A 15,746-nucleotide genomic window follows, 5' to 3' on the forward strand; every position below is an offset into this window, starting at 1 on the left:
TTATTGGTTAGTCAGTCCTTGATGCGTACATGTTAGAGTCCCAGGTTTCGCAGCAATCGCCTGCATCAGCCTATACTCCTATTGATGTCAGGAAAACCTTCTGCAAGGCTTACTACTGGGATGCGGTGTACTCGAGCCCAGTACGTCGAGAATTTTATAATCGGCTCTAGCAAGTTGAACGAACATGGAAACGCGGCTCACCTACCTCTGGAACGGAACCAAGTACCCAGTCTTTGCAGAGTTCAGTCTACTCCTATATCCCTCACTCTGGTGGGAGCGACGAGGTCGGCATACTATGCCCGCAGTGCGTTGAGCATGGCAGCCAGTGTCCAGGCCACACAATCCACTGAGATCAACATCAAGACGACCGAGCAAGGCCCGCGCGTCTTGAACAACGCCATCTCAACGATGTTGATCATCCAGCAGTTCTTCTCCGGTGAACAGTAAACAGTATCTCAGCTAAGTTCCACGCCCTGACAAAGCTCAACCCCTCAGCAACGGTCTGCTGCGCATGTGTCTCTCCCTCGCCAGTACCTTCATGGCGGTCACTGTGTCAGACGGGATACAACTGTGCGTTTCAGGAATCCGGGACATGAACAGCAAGCAGTTCGTGCTCTGCTAGATAGCGATATGGCCGTATATGCACGTCACCTTTTTCGTCGAGAGGTCATTACCCCGTTTGTCCCATGGAGGTTCTCTCGTTCTGTTTACCAACGTTGTCAGCACCATCCGTCCGTCCGAGCTGAGCCCGAGCTTGTTCCCCGTCAATACGCACATCTCTCGCACGAGCTGTACAGGTCCTCGTGCTTATTCTCGTGGTGTATTGTCGGGTTCGCGGGTGTGGTGTTTACGAATCGTCACTGGTGTGATATGGCTGTGATGGCGATGGTAGGTGAAACGAGAACTAACCTGTGGGTGAGAGAGAAAGGAGAATTCGAAGTGGATTCGGTAACGATGAGAAGGATGAGGGGCGCTTGCCGTATTTCCGGCCGGGCCAAGAACCGCAAAACCCGGTTGCCTAATACCGAGTTGATATTTATGAAGCATCAAGTCATATATTCGAATCGACTTTGAATTCTGCGCCCACAATGGCCCCTCAATTCTGAAATTGCTCCAGGGGCTAATCAGCAAATAAGCATTGCTATTATGATGGAATACAAGCAGAATGTACGCTTCTGAGGCCTTCAGGAACCCAAATTTGACCAGACCTCCAATAATCCCTGCTCATGCAGGTCCAGAGTAAGGCTGGGGAAATAGGGGAGGGCTGGAGACTGTTTGGAATATTCCGAAGTCATCGGCTCTCAGCCAAGATTTGCCACGAGTTGAGGACTTGAGCTTATGAAAAATGCTTGGGCAAAGAAGAAGTGAGACAAGCGTGAGTCCAGGCAGTCAAGCGAAATGCGCAATATACGCATCTCCTGAAGGGGAAATGTCCTCGGCGCCATCCACCCCGAATTAAGAAGACTGATGGCCTTGATTGGACGAGTTACGGCCCCTGAAACCCTGCATAAGGGGACCTGTTGAAGTTGATGACCCGTCTTTCGTCTTTCTATGTCAAACCATTCGTCAAATATGGACAGCCAGCGAAAAGGGTTCCCGAAGAGAAGAGGACCATGCGTGAGTCAGAAGATTGTCCCTGGAACTGCTCGGTAATGCCTTCGATGACTGAGGACTCCGTCTCCAAGGTGTCGGCTCAAATCACCCGGATGACACGGGACCAATCACAATCAGTAGATAAAGCTAAGAAAGCTAAGAGATATAGGGCTAATTCCTCTCTGGCAGTATTATTGGGAGTCCATGGGGTCTACGGGTTACTGCCGGAAACTGAAACAAGCGGAAGTAATGCAATATAATCCGCCAATCATCATCATCCTCTTCGCCCTGAGCATCATGCATCATGAGTAGCGGTGCAAGGCCGGCTGAGAGCCAGACGGATACGACTACGTAGCCACAATTGATTGATTTCTAATCAACCGGTGTTGATCAGCCTGTTTATTTGCAACATTTGTGGCATCCACGCTTGAAAGTAGCCAGTGTTAGCCCTAAAAGGACAGTCTCTATTACTCGTTCGGTCGAGGCACTAAGACATTCTCAAACGACTCGTGGGTCAAAAACAGTCCCTAATATGCTTAGAGGCTGCTAAATGTCTCGGCAAGTTTCCGGATTCGTTGGGAAACACCGGCGAAGCTTTTTGGTCCAAGTGGAGAGGGCCAAAGAATCTATTCCCGTTTGGTGTCAGCGTGCAAATACTATAGGGATCTATAGGGATCTCACGACTCAGTTCCCAACCAGGTGGGGTTCCTGCATGGGTCAAACGGCAATTTAGCTTGTCCCTTGCACTATAGTATATCTTCGCTTCGGTTTGATCCGCATTATCAGAGTTTCCGTGAAAGCCTCTAGAACGCCCCTGTCATGGCCCGCTGGGCTATATGGAGTATCCGTACACCAGACCAACACCTATATAAAGCTTCAGATACCCTCACGATGAATCCATCCTTTTTCTCCTCATCCGCGCTCCTTTCGTCTTTCATATTCTATTGTATCTATCACATTTAGGGTATCTGTTGACCAGAACCTTGTCCGATCTTTCTAAACACAGTCCGACCACTCGACTTCCGCTCTTCCATCATGCATTTCTTCCAATCCTCCCTCGTGGCCGCGACCATGGGCGCTGCGCTGGTCGCTGCCGCACCTGCCGCTGATCTCGAGACGCGCAGCTCTTGCACTTTCACCTCTACGTCCGCGCTCAAGTCCGGCAAGGCCTCCTGTTCCACCATCACCCTGCACAACATCGCCGTGCCCGCCGGTGAGACCCTGGACCTGACTGGCCTGAAGACCGGTACCACTGTAAGTCTTACACATGATTGGTATGTTGGATACCATCGACTAATGTGCTGCCAAAGGTCGTCTTCGACGGTACCACCACCTTCGGCTACAAGGAATGGGAGGGCCCCTTGATTTCCGCGTCCGGAACCAGCATTACCATCAAGCAGAACCCTGGTGGTAAGATTGATTGTGATGGTGCTCGTTGGTGGGACGGCAAGGGAGGTAACGGTGGCAAGAAGAAGCCCAAGTTCTTCTCTGCCCACAAGCTGAACAAGTCGAACATCAACGGCCTGAAGGTCTACAACATCCCCGTCCATGGCTTCAGCATCCAGTCCGACCACCTCACCATCAAGGACGTCCTGATCGATAACTCTGCCGGTACCAAGCTCGGCCACAACACCGATGCTTTCGACGTCGGCTCCAGCACCTACATCACCATTGACGGCGCCACCGTCTACAACCAGGACGACTGCCTGGCCGTCAACTCCGGTGAGCACATCACCTTCACCAACGGCTACTGCAACGGTGGTCACGGTCTCTCCATCGGCTCCGTCGGCGGCCGCAAGAACAATGTCGTCAACGATGTCACCATCTCCAACTCCCAGATCATCAACTCCCAAAACGGTGCTCGTATCAAGACCGTCTACGGCGCGACTGGCTCCGTCACCGGCGTCAAGTTCCAGGATGTCTCCCTCAAGGGTATCACCAAGTACGGTATTGTCGTCCAGCAGGACTACGAGAACGGCAAGCCCACTGGCAATCCCACCAACGGCGTCAAGGTCTCCGATATCACCTTCGAGAAGGTCACCGGTAGCGTCACCAGCTCCGCCACTGATATTTACATTCTCTGCGGTTCTGGCAGCTGCACCAACTGGACGTGGTCTGGCAATAGTGTCACCGGCGGCAAGAAGAGCTCCAAGTGCAAGAACGTTCCTGCTGGCGCCTCATGCTAGACTTGCTTCTAGGAACTGGCCGGTGGGCGCTGTCGAGAGTGTTCTGTTCGTGTCGCCACTTTTTGAATCCTGTATTCAATTCATAATTCTATAATAAAAGACATATTCTAGTCTAGGCCCGGAAGTTCCACAATTAATCAGTAAGGGAAATATTGCCAAGCTCTTTCGGTCTTGATCAGTCATATTTACCACGGTTGACGACAGTCAGTTGCGTCCTTGTTTGATGCCACAATGTGACTTCTCTTGCTCTAACCTCATGTAAGCGAACCTACTGTGCCTTGCATACTTCCGCGGAGCTATTTCAATTGATGTCGATCAATTTCTCCAAGGAATGTCTGTCCAGTTTCCCCTCATAGTTACGGTCAGGAATGCAAGGGGCTTTCCCATCAAGCAGTGATCGACCCAATGTTTTGATTATAAGCTGCTTAAATACATCCCGCATATTCGCGATTCTTTTCCGTCCACCTCCATCATCACCACTCTCTAGAAATTCCATCATGTATCTCACTCAGGGCCTTACACTGGTGTCCCTCGCGACATCCACCCTCGCATTCCAGATCCCCAACTCCAACCAACCCTCCACTGAGCACACCGATGACCAAACCACCAGCCCCACTGTCCGCGACATCTTCCAATTCCCAGACAACGGCTCCTTCATCGACAATGTCGCCGTCCGCCCAGACGGCACCCTCCTGCTCACCCGCATCGATGTCCCAGAAGTCTGGTCCGTGAACCCGAAAACCGGCTCCGGGGAGCTAGCCTACTCCTTCGCCCAGCAAAGCAGCGACAGCGACAACGACATCACCGCCGTCTTCGGCATCAGCGAAGTCGAGCATGACGTCTTCGCCGTCGTAGCGGGCAAGTTCGCGCTCGAGGGCTTCGCCGCCGAGCAAGGGTCCTTCGGCGTCTGGAGAATGGACTTTAACGATGACGGCAACTATGATGTGCTGGAGGTGCCATGGTGGGGCGATGGGGAGTTTACCCTGACCAAGAACACGCCCAGCGAAGTCAGCAAGATAGTCGACATCCCCGAGGCGAAGGCGCTGGGCGCGAGTACCCTGTACAAACCCCGCGATGACGCGCGGTACCTGCTTATTTCGGATAGTCCTGACGGGATGATCTGGCGGGTGGATCTAGATTCCGGGGAGTATGCGGTTGCGCTGCAGGATGAGTCGATGCTGCCTGCGCCGAATGCGCCGCCGATGGGGGTTAATGGGATCCATGTGGTTGGGGAGTATCTGCACTATGTGAGTGTGACGAAGAAGGAGTATCGCCGGGTGAAGATCGATGAGATGGCGAATGCGGCCGGGCCGTTCGAGTTGATTACGAGTGAGATCAACCCGGATAGTTTTGATATTATGGACGATGGGACGGCGTACTTTGCGACGAACCCGGACAATACGATTGTCAAGTATACGCCTGAGGGCAAGATTGTGGATTTTGCTGGTGGCAGGAATTCGACTGTGCTGCCTGGGCCAACATGCTGTGTGTTGGATAGAGAGGGACAGACGCTGTATGTTGGCACGAATGGGGGCCTCATGGCTCCGGTAGGTGGGACTTACAAGGAGCCTGGCAAGATTGCCGCTATTTCGCTTTGAAGACAAGGCTAGATGAGTATTTCAGAAACCCTTTGTCGAGGAAGACTTTGATATTTTAATGTAGTATCTAATAACAGATTGATAATGGATAACCTTCATAGTTGGGTTCAATCTCGCAGTTGGCTCTTCCCCATCAAGCATGTCTGTAGAGTGATTGGTGAATGAGACCCTAGTTTATAGAGATTGCATAGTGGATAATGCATTTGTGAATATACTTCATGTCTCTTACACAAGCAACGGCAAGACAAATATATGATACAATGGTACATCACGCAGACGACAGCAATTCGACCATACCGGCCAGATAGTCTTCCTCATCAACATCCATTTCCTTGCATTTTTCCTTCGCACAGTGCTTCAGAAGGACGTCTGCTACTTCAACGTGTCCCTTTGCAATGGCCAGTGATAGAACAGACGAAAAGGGCCCTGTGCGCATGTTGGGGTCCGCCCCGTGACAGAGGAGAAGCTCGGCGACTTCCGCGTTGCCATCAGTCACGGCAACTGAGAGAGGCATCTCGCCAGCATCACTCTTCTCATTCACATCGAACCGCGATCAAGCACCTTGATGATCAACATGCACTTCATGGATCGAGCGGCGTTGACCAAAGTAATGTGTTGTTTCCTTCGGTAGATGGGCGTAGATCGGCTCCATAGTCTATCAGAAGCTCCGCCTCGTCATAAAACTGCTGGCTCATTGCGCATGCCAGAGGTGGCAGTACCAGCGCTTACGATGTTTCCGAATGGACGGATGACCCTGCTGGAGGGCTTTTGAGTATGCATTGGGGTCAAGACCAAGCTCGAGAAGTTGCCTGAGCACGTCGACGCTCAAGTTCCTGACGACCGACCCAAAACAGCAGAGTCGGATCGTCGCCATGCCGTGTTTGGTCAGCGCCTTTTGTAAGGAGAGCTCTCGCTATCTCTTCCTCGCCGAGCCTTGCCGCGCAAGATAGGGGCGATTCATCATCAATTTTAGAGTTCAGTTCGGCACCCCTGTTTAAGAGTTCCTCAACACAGTCCCAGTGCCTATTCTGCATTGCAAGCTGAAATGCATTCCCATAACTCATCATCCGGTCGTCGCCAAATCGATCAACGTGGTCCAGAAGCATTTCCAAAACTCGGCAGCGGCCATGTGCGGCGGCAATAGGTATAGCAGAGTTCGTTCTCGATGATAAGACTGGCTCCTCGACCCAACAACACACGGACAGCCTCGACATGCGCCACCGCGTTGAAGATGGCGGTAGAGCCCTCCGAGTTTTCGTCGTCTATTGAAACAACCTTATCCCATGCCAGCCTAAGTCCCTCGGCGTGTCCGCGGGTGTCGCAGGAGACGAAAAAGTCTTGATCTTCTGGAACTCTAGCCCCGTGCGCAAGCAAGTACGAGGCGATGTCAAAGTGGCCATATTCCACGGCCATTTTCACAGGCATCATTCCTCGAACCCGCACCATGCCTATATCGACTCCTTGTTCCACTAGAAGCTTGACTCCCTACATTTTACCGCGTATTACCATCAAATCAAGGCAGGACCATGTTTCACCTGAGGCCTCACCATGTGCGGTTTGATGGACATCAGCGCCTTCTTGGACAAGAAACGCCATACATTCCGCATTACCCGACCAAGCAGCATGATGAATTGGTCTGGATCCAGCTCCGTCCCCGCATGGATGTTCGCGCCTCTGCTAATGAGTAATTTGGTCTGGTCTAGCATTCCTATATGTGCAACTTAGGTCAGCATCGTTACTGATTTGCAACAGTGCTGTTCAATATCGGCACCATACTCGTCGAGTAGAAGCTCGATCGCTCGTATTTGTCCCTGTCCTACTGCGTAGCAAAGGGGAATGTGCAAGGGTTCGTCGCAGATGGGTCTGATCGAGCCGAATTTTGCGTTGATATCGCCTGGCTTCGCAGCCAGTGGTCTTCGGACAACATTTTCAAGTCCATGGCAAACACCAAGGGCAAGAGCGGTGTGCCGGGGGTAATCTGTATTGTAGCGGTGCATGGACGGGTTTACTACGCCGAAGATAAATCGGTTTGTGCGAGTGAACGTGTTAAGCCAAGATTGGTTCTGAAGATGCTTCGCATCTCTAAGATGAGCTCGTTGGGTAAGGACAGAAGATTCATGATCGAAGATCCTACGTAAAACGTCAAGGTCAGAAGTGATAGTTGGAAGAGAAGAAAGAAGGAAAACCCTTCGAGTGAGTGAGATGAATGAGCATGGTTGTTGTTGAGTGTTGTGGTGAACAAACAAGTATCTTTCGGACACACCTCAGGCGGAAGTCATTCACTTGTGCTGGTTGTGTTGGTCAAGTCTCGCTCACTCCTTACTTCTGCATTTAATCATGAGACCAGACAAGAGGACTTCTTGGTTTTGTTGCATCAGCTGTGCCATCATTTGAGATGTATATTGTAAGCCGCTCAACTCGTACTCACATAGCTAGCATCTAGCCTTACTGCGACACTCAGAATGAGTATATTAAATCAGTCTCTGATATCACAACTCTATGATATCGAAATATAATACCACTAGACTAAAAAGGTGTCCGGACATGATTCCTATCAGTCTAGGGTCTTATACTTTTCAAAATATGATCTCTCCATAATTTGATCCTCTTAGAGGTAAGTGCACATCTAGCTGAAGTGCGGAGTTTGGTAGAAGAACCAGAGCGCAGTAGTGTTGGTGTGTGCATTGTATGAGTAGGACACAGTTTTATCATACTTGAGACCTCACCTCAAATCTCATATGTGAAGTGTGTCGACGGTGTAAACTGGGTAATGTTTTTCTAACAGCATATTATCTGTCATTTAATTTCGCTTGCTGTACGGAGTAGCTCTCACATCTGCGCCACTTTATCCAGCCGCCCTGGTGTACGTGCGGGACTGCGGGTACTCTATATAGTTACTTCATAATAGACCTCTGTTGGACTCAAGCCGGAATTGATTACTCTTCTCTGCACTTAAATATCTAGAATTGATTTTCGACCATAGACACTCGGAAAAAAAGATATAAAATTGTAAATAAGGACATCTTAAACTGTTATACTGTCTTGAAAATTCATGTGAAGTATACTCCTGGACGAAGGGTCACATGACCAGGAACTGTCCGGTTTCCATGCCTCAGGCTCCCACATGGTGCAGAGAACTGAAACAAACTGGGGAAAAACGGGCGAATTTCCGCCGGATCCTGTTCCTCTCCATTCTGCGGTCCGCTACCGGCATCGGCTTCCCTTCTGTCTAGATTCAAATCATGTCTGAACTTCCATCGGAACAGCTTAGTGCAGATTATCAATTACAGTCTGGCGGATACTTGCATTACGCTCGCTCACCATTGCCGACGCGAGTCAGCAGTGCGTGCGAGAGATGCCGCCGCCACAAGACTCGGGTATGGATCTCATCGGCCGGTTTTAGTGCTCTTCTCTGAAAAATTACTGACATTGTACAACCTCTTCATCTGCAGTGCGATCCCTTCCGACCTTGCTCACTCTGTGCAAGGGCAAAAGTGGATTGTCAACCGCTCCCTGCTAGTCGGACCCGTAGGGATAGCACTCGGAAGTAAGTCGCTAGGGACGAGATCATTGCCCAATGGAACTTCTCGTTCTTCTTTTTAGATAACTAACAGTTAGCAGATCAAAGAGATCCCTGCGAAGTCATGAGCGACAGAGAACTGCATCAACAGCTGCCGCTGACCAACCCTCAGAGAGCTTTGATGGCACCAGCAACGAGGCTCCACCAGTCGGGGCTACTAATCATGACAGCCGTATAGCTACAGACAGCCGTGTTACACATCCGGCAGTCGACTACGGTGAAGCAGAATCGACCATGGGAATCGTACAAAAAATTTGCGAACTTGGCAGGCAGCATATTGATGAGCAAGCCACTTCTGCCATTCCAGGCTACCGAGCGAGCACCAGCGTTGCCAAGCGGCGCACCGCAGCTCTCGGACAACGGCTTCCCATTTCTTCAATACTAGGGCAAGATTTACCACCGACGGAGACTATGCACTCGTTGCTTGAGGACTACTTTGATGCTGTCCATTGGTTTTCTCTTGCTATTTATGAACCTACCTTTCGCAGGAAACTCCTGTCCGTAGCCGATGGGCTTGCCTATCCCTCCCAGAAATCATTCTTGTTGCTCCTTGCAGTTGTACTGGGTATGGGGGCGTGGTATCGATCCCAAAGGAGGACGACTGATTTGACCGACAATGGCGATTGGCAACAATTGAGTGCAGACCTCTTGAAGATCGTCGAGTCGCATATTGTTGAGTTGATGGACCAACCTTCCGTCACAGCGGCCCAGATATGCATCCTTTTCGGGTCATACCACGTCTATCACGGGCGTCCGAATCTCTCCTTCTCGCTACTTGGTGCGACTATCAAGATATCCCAGGCGGCAGGGCTGCACCGTGAACCCCCGAGGGGCAACTTTGAGGATATCGAAGAAAGGAAACGCGTATGGTGGACCATTTACACCTGGGATCGATTTGCGTCGATCACATACGGCCGACCACTAGGAATTAACGACAAGGACTGCAATCTCAACATGCCAGCGGATATTTTTGAAAATCCCTACTTTGTTGTCCCGAGATCAGAGCAAGGATATACTGTCTGTTACTCCACGTATCAAAGGGAATTGAATCGTCTCTACCTTATGGCGTCCACTGCCCTGGAGGCAATTTTCGGTTCGCGGACGTCAGGCTCGTCCGAGGAGCTGGCGGGGGACGCATACGTTGCGCTCGTAAAAGAAGCGACTCAAAACCTTCAGAGATGGCGGGATGAATTACCTGAGCATCTAGTCCTAGACCTCGAGAAGGATTTCCTGCCTGACAGTGGCCTCAGTGCGAGGGCACATGCCTTACAATCGCTGTCCCTGCAATTGACCTACGATAATATTCTCATCGTCCTTCACCGGCCTTTATTGGCAAGACAAGTTGATCACCTATCGACCAATCGTCACGCTGCTAGCCGAAGCGGCGGGATAGATTCCCCCGGCTGCCATCGGAGCGGGCCATCACCAGCACAAAGAGACCCAGCATTTGATGCTGTATCACCGAATGCATCTGTCACAAGTCCTGTGCACTGGTGGAATGCCGCCTTGAGAACATCCAGGGTGACTGAGTTACCAGTCCTAGCTCAGCTTGCGACGGATAGTCACTTGGTTGCCTTCTTGGCCATAAATCTATTCAACGCAGCAATTGTGTTGGCGGTCATGGCTCTGTCAGATCCGCTCTCCGACACGGCACAGGTCGTCAAGCGGACAATTACTCGTATCTTGCGTCTGCAGGATCTTCTTGGAAAGCGCTCGGCATTGTCGAAGCAGAGTACGACGGTTTTGAAGAATGTGGTCACATTGCTTCTTCGCCGTGAGTCAGAGGCTATTCTGGCTCCAATTACGACCAACAATCAACAAGAAGGTCACCAGTCTTTAATGTACTCTGCACCAATGTCGGTGGAAGATACCCTCCGACTCCCCCTCGACGCGACACTTGATTTTTTCGATGCCCCGGCGCGACGGCCGGCATGGCCAGACCAGAGCAGGGCTCAGCGCCTGAACGAAAGTTTAGCATCAGTTCAATTCGGTGAGAGACTTTACGTTTTTCTGACAAATAGCTTCGCGATAGGAAATGCTGATCTGTGGCTTTGGCTCCAGTCGTTCCCTCCGGCAATGATGATCATTCCTTCAACTGGTATGCGAGTGGAGACACTCACCAAGCTCGTGGCACCGTTCAGGACACGTTACGACCAGACGATGCATGGCAGCAATCTACCCCGAATGAATGGCATGACCCCAGCGTTTCTCTTGGGGCAATGGAAACCGCCACCTACGGGACAGGTGAACGAGGGTTATACTGGCTATGGGATATGTCATGGAATGGAACGGAGTCATAGGCTTTACGCATTCGCCTGACGTATGAGCGGTTTCTAGGAAACGGATGGAAATGTCACATGAGTTACAGCAACGGGCGCAGATTCACTCTATGTCAATGTGGCTTTCGCTACATGTTCGTCTACACCAGGCCCGTAGATGACACTCTTGATCCCTGCTCGGCTGACGACATTCTTAAACGCGTCTTCTGCCTGAGTGAACGGAAATTCGTGGGTGACAAGGCCATCTAGTCTAATCCGACGAGAGTGGAGCAGCTCGATTGCGGTCTGGTAATCCCCAGGACCATATCGAAAACTCCCTTTGAAGACGATCTCCTTGTCGCAGATCTGACCGACCGGAAGCGAAGGATTCGGCTTCCCCAAGCCCACCTGGACGAACGTTCCACCAGAAGCGAGGATATGAATACCGCAGTTCAGGCAAGGCTCCGCACCGGTGGCATCCAGCACAACATCGGCACCTGTCTCCAGTTCCACCTTATTTAAAATGTCTTCTGCATTCTGCTCCGGGGAGTCCGGTGTCATCTGGTATGTATGCGTGGCCCCGTATTTCAGCGCAGAGCCGAGTCTGCTGGGCACAACGTCCACGGCGAGCACAGTTGACGCTCCAAACGCACGCGCCACGGCCACACAGAGCAAGCCGACCGGACCTGCTCCGAAGACGACGACTGCTTTTCCCTGCATATCTCCTGCGAGCCGACAACTGTGTACAGCCACACTGAGCGGCTCAATCAAGGTACCATCTCTTAGCGAGATATGTGGAGGCAGTTTATAGCAGGACTCTGCTGGAACGAGATAGTAAGTCGCAAGTGTCCCGTCATAGGGAGGAGTGGCGGCGAAGCGCATCTCCCGGCAGAGATTGTATCTGCCCGCACGGCAATGGCGGCAGGTATTGCACGCGACGCCGGGCTCCAGTGCGACACGATCGCCCACAGCGAACCCCGATTTGCTTCCACATTCTACCACAATGCCGGATGACTCGTGACCCAGGATGATTGGGCTTTCGACAATATATCGTCCTATACGGCCGTGCTGCCAGTAATGTACCTATGTATCCGACATCTTTAGCTTTCAACATTGGCAAGCGATCTCCGACCATCAAGGGAGTGATGCACCCACATCTGAACCACATAAGCCGGTTGCTACAACTCGGACAAGCACATCTCGATCTGACCCCAGGGTAGGTACAGCACGCTGCTCATAGTGAAATGAACCTCCGGGATGCAAAACAAAGGCCTGGTTTACCGCCTGGGTGATTTGAGGTGAGCAGGAGGGACAAAGACTCGACCAAGACTACACCAACCTGATTCGGTGTCGCGACAGTCATTTCTGCAATTGTGTGTTTGATGTAGTAATGCTCTCCTGACTTCGTCCAGTTTTTAACTTCGTTCGACACTCGGTTGGTGTATCCTACCCCGGCATAGGAGACCCCATGGCGTGCCGATTCCGTGTACATCGGTTCCGGCGGATGTTGTTCCTATTGGAGTCTGTCTAGTCGGGCCGATACCCACTCCAGAATCCAGATGTTTGTGTATTCGTCTACTGCTCCGGTCATAAAGTCTGTATTGACTAAAATGGCGCGCCCTATGGCAGAATACATCGCTTCGTTGATGTCTGGTAGATAGCGACCGAAGCGGTCGTCTTTGCCACCATCCTGCCGAGAGGAGACATTCCAACAAAGCCATAGCTGTCTCTATTAAAACCTTATTCTCCTAAATCACAAACACCAAACTCTGATGCTGGCATCGTTGAAGATCAAAACTTCTACAACCCTTGGCTTTGTTGATTTGTGCACACGTGACTTGTCTGACCGGAACCGAGTAGCACTTGGCGAGTCCAAAATTGACTTTCTGCGGGCACGGAACCGAAGCCAGTGAATTTTCAGAGTTTCTCGTCTCTCGGAACCGGTAGGACTAGAGAAGTGATGGGACCAATCATTGCGGTTGGCGTCTGGAGTCAACCTGTGGTCGAGCGTGCTTGCGGGTCGTGGTTACATGATGATTGGCTGCGTCGAGTAAGTTTTCATACAAATCCCGAGCATGAGAGCTTTTCCGGGATGACTATTCGGCTCCGAGTCAGAGGCACGAGATCCCTGACCAAGTTCCGCGATGAGACTCAATTGTGAAGTCTGGAGCAGACTTGAACATGGCGTTGTGGGACAGTTGCAAGTCAGGTTACACCTTGACCTGGAGAAAAGTCTAACTTCCCCATGGGACCGTCCACACTCCGGGGTAGAAAACTAGAAATAGAGCCCTGCCACCCTGGTTGAGACTAATTGTCAATGACCGGCATCTAACAACTGAATTGTATCCCTGTTTCTTGTTTCGCCATGAGTATCAGAAGAACCTCGGCAACGGCGCACAATGCGGCCATCAAAGACCGCTCGCAAGCTGTGGCAGCGCAGGTTGCAGAGCAACAAGGCTGGCTGGAGAAAAAGCTCAAGCCCAAGAAGGTTACTGCCAGATATCCGTTCAAGGGAGCGCCGTTGCTCTATGCGACATGCGCCTTTGGAAGTCTGGGGGATGCATTGTTCGGATACAACTCTGGTATTGTCACCTATAAGCTGGACGGCAGGAGTGCTGCTAATGCTAACGGCAATAGGTATTATGTCCGGCTTGCTGGTTAACCCCGTCTTCGTGTCTCGCTTCTTCAAAGACTATGGCGGTGCAGATGGTACCACGAATGCAGTCGACCCATCTATCACGGGCATTTCAGTCGCATGTCTACAAGCATCAGCAGCCCTGGGTTCACTCATTGCAGGGCGTCTAGGCGACATCATCGGACGAAAGAAGTGCGTCCGCATCGGCGGCTTCATCTACTTCTTCAGTGCATTCATTCAAATATTCGCTCCTGACTTCGCCACGTTTATTGCCGGACGTACCATCCAAGGTCTGGGAGTCGGATTTCTGTCCATGACCGTGCCTATTATTCAGACGGAGATTGCGGCCCCACATCGGCGTGGTCTCATGGTAGGAATCGAATATACATTCCTGATTGCAGGATACATGTTGTCGTGCTGGGTGGACTACGGTTTCAATTTCCTTTTACCAGGCCATATGTCGTGGCAGGGTCCGTTCATCGTGCAAATCATCCTCTCTTTTATCTTGTTGGCCATGTCCTTTTTCTTGCCCGAGACACCTCGTTGGCTGGCGAAGAATGGTTTTATGCAAGAGAGTTTGCAGACTGTTGCGGACTTGCATTCTGGAGGTGACACGGAGGCGGAGCACGTGCAGCAGGTTTTCCTCGAGATCCAAGAAGCAGTCATATATGAAACCAACCTAGGGAAGTCGAGTTGGATGGTAAGCCTGACAACCCTCTTATGGCTCCGGTGAGTTTCGACCTGGCTAACACGATGAACAGGAAATGTTCACCCGTTACCGCAAACGAACGATCGTTGGAATCACGGTCCAGATGTTTGCCCAGCTGAACGGAATCAACATCATTTCCTTCTACCTTCCAAGCACCCTTGCATCAGCCGGATTCGACAATCGGAAATCCCTGCTGTACACAGCTGCGAACGCGCTTCCGTATACAGCCGCTACAATCGTAACATGGTGGTTAGCGGACAAATGGGGACGGAAGCCTCTGCTCATTCTCGGAGGTGAGTCTTTGGTACCTTCTCTAAACCATATGGCCAGCTAACTGTTTTATCAACCAGGCCTCGCCATGGCAGTTCTGCTTGGTATCGTCTGCGCCTTCACCGAGGCCAACCTAGACATCACAGTCAAAGCCAACGGCCAATACGCCTTTGTCATGCTCTACAACATTGTCTACGGCTTCACCTGGGGCCCGATGCCCTGGCTTCTCCCCGCGGAGATCTTTCCCCTGCGCGGCCGCAGCAAGGGAATGGCGCTGGCTACCACGAGCAACTGGATCTTCAACTTTATCATCGGTATGGTGTCTCCCGATGCTTTTGCGGGTATCCACGGGTACTTTTACGTGGTGATTGCGGGCTTCTGCCTCTTCTCTGCCGGTCTGGTTTACTTTTACTATGTGGAGACTGCAAATCATACTCTTGAGGAAATTGCCGTCTTGTTCGGAGACCAGGCGTTTGCCGATGGGGACGGGGAGGTCATGGAGGTTGCTGATGTGAAGAACGATCATGGGAAGGAGCTTGTTTGAGGTTGTCGGACTGTCAAGCAGATTTATGCTGTATCTACTTCCTACGAAGACGTCCCGTCTTAACCCACGCTCGTATAGCAGCAGTTAGTACTAGACCTACAGGGTTCTCAAGACACTGATAATGAATGTTTGAAAAGTGACAAGTAATTGTGTCCATTATGTTCTAATTGAATTTCAAGAGCAACAGTACATAAGTGGGATGCTCTGTATGTAGTAGCCCAACTGCTAATATATATATAACTGGACAAGGTTACGACACCACGGCACCGCGAATCATACCTCCCATATTTAACCTAATAGGCAATAAAATTAAGACAACTGATATCCAGCCTCTACAAATAATTCTAACATAGAGAGAATATCTGCGTCTTAC

General features: G+C 51.0%; 8 protein-coding genes across 8 annotated transcripts; 5 read left to right on the forward strand and 3 right to left on the reverse strand.

The window, feature by feature from the left end:
* Window positions 1–29: 29 nt before the first annotated feature.
* Window positions 30–447, forward strand: NFIA_095610 (uncharacterized protein; the record flags this gene model as incomplete). Its single annotated transcript, XM_001261837.1, is given in 2 exon segments — window positions 30–125; window positions 142–447. 2 exon segments carry the CDS (start codon window positions 30–32, stop codon window positions 445–447), a joined length of 402 nt encoding a protein of 133 aa, XP_001261838.1.
* Window positions 448–2,628: 2,181 nt separating this feature from the next.
* NFIA_095620 (glycoside hydrolase family 28 protein) lies at window positions 2,629–3,779 on the forward strand (the record flags this gene model as incomplete). Its single annotated transcript, XM_001261838.1, has 2 exons — window positions 2,629–2,847; window positions 2,904–3,779. 2 exons carry the CDS (start codon window positions 2,629–2,631, stop codon window positions 3,777–3,779), a joined length of 1,095 nt encoding a protein of 364 aa, XP_001261839.1.
* A 497-nt stretch (window positions 3,780–4,276) lies between these two features.
* On the forward strand, window positions 4,277–5,377 carry NFIA_095630 (uncharacterized protein; the record flags this gene model as incomplete). The annotated part of the gene is made up of 1 exon (XM_001261839.1): window positions 4,277–5,377. One exon carries the CDS (start codon window positions 4,277–4,279, stop codon window positions 5,375–5,377), a length of 1,101 nt encoding a protein of 366 aa, XP_001261840.1.
* Window positions 5,378–5,645: 268 nt separating this feature from the next.
* On the reverse strand, window positions 5,646–6,251 carry NFIA_095640 (ankyrin repeat domain-containing protein; the record flags this gene model as incomplete). The annotated part of the gene is made up of 2 exons (XM_001261840.1): window positions 5,646–5,878; window positions 6,107–6,251. The coding sequence occupies 2 exons, from the start codon at window positions 6,249–6,251 to the stop codon at window positions 5,646–5,648; spliced, it is 378 nt and encodes a 125-aa protein (XP_001261841.1).
* A 212-nt stretch (window positions 6,252–6,463) lies between these two features.
* On the reverse strand, window positions 6,464–7,083 carry NFIA_095650 (ankyrin repeat domain-containing protein; the record flags this gene model as incomplete). Its single annotated transcript, XM_001261841.1, has 2 exons — window positions 6,464–6,862; window positions 6,925–7,083. 2 exons carry the CDS (start codon window positions 7,081–7,083, stop codon window positions 6,464–6,466), a joined length of 558 nt encoding a protein of 185 aa, XP_001261842.1.
* A 2,108-nt stretch (window positions 7,084–9,191) lies between these two features.
* NFIA_095660 (fungal specific transcription factor domain-containing protein) lies at window positions 9,192–11,276 on the forward strand (the record flags this gene model as incomplete). Its single annotated transcript, XM_001261842.1, has 1 exon — window positions 9,192–11,276. The coding sequence occupies one exon, from the start codon at window positions 9,192–9,194 to the stop codon at window positions 11,274–11,276; it is 2,085 nt and encodes a 694-aa protein (XP_001261843.1).
* A 68-nt stretch (window positions 11,277–11,344) lies between these two features.
* Window positions 11,345–12,578, reverse strand: NFIA_095670 (NAD(P)-dependent alcohol dehydrogenase; the record flags this gene model as incomplete). The annotated part of the gene is made up of 3 exons (XM_001261843.1): window positions 11,345–12,298; window positions 12,371–12,499; window positions 12,555–12,578. 3 exons carry the CDS (start codon window positions 12,576–12,578, stop codon window positions 11,345–11,347), a joined length of 1,107 nt encoding a protein of 368 aa, XP_001261844.1.
* A 1,002-nt stretch (window positions 12,579–13,580) lies between these two features.
* NFIA_095680 (sugar porter family MFS transporter) lies at window positions 13,581–15,373 on the forward strand (the record flags this gene model as incomplete). Its single annotated transcript, XM_001261844.1, has 4 exons — window positions 13,581–13,797; window positions 13,853–14,550; window positions 14,612–14,852; window positions 14,910–15,373. The coding sequence occupies 4 exons, from the start codon at window positions 13,581–13,583 to the stop codon at window positions 15,371–15,373; spliced, it is 1,620 nt and encodes a 539-aa protein (XP_001261845.1).
* Window positions 15,374–15,746: the final 373 nt, after the last annotated feature.

This window comes from Aspergillus fischeri, genomic scaffold (assembly GCF_000149645.3).
Source record: "Aspergillus fischeri NRRL 181 1099437636262 genomic scaffold, whole genome shotgun sequence".
In the NCBI taxonomy this organism is placed as follows: Eukaryota; Fungi; Ascomycota; class Eurotiomycetes; order Eurotiales; family Aspergillaceae; genus Aspergillus; species Aspergillus fischeri.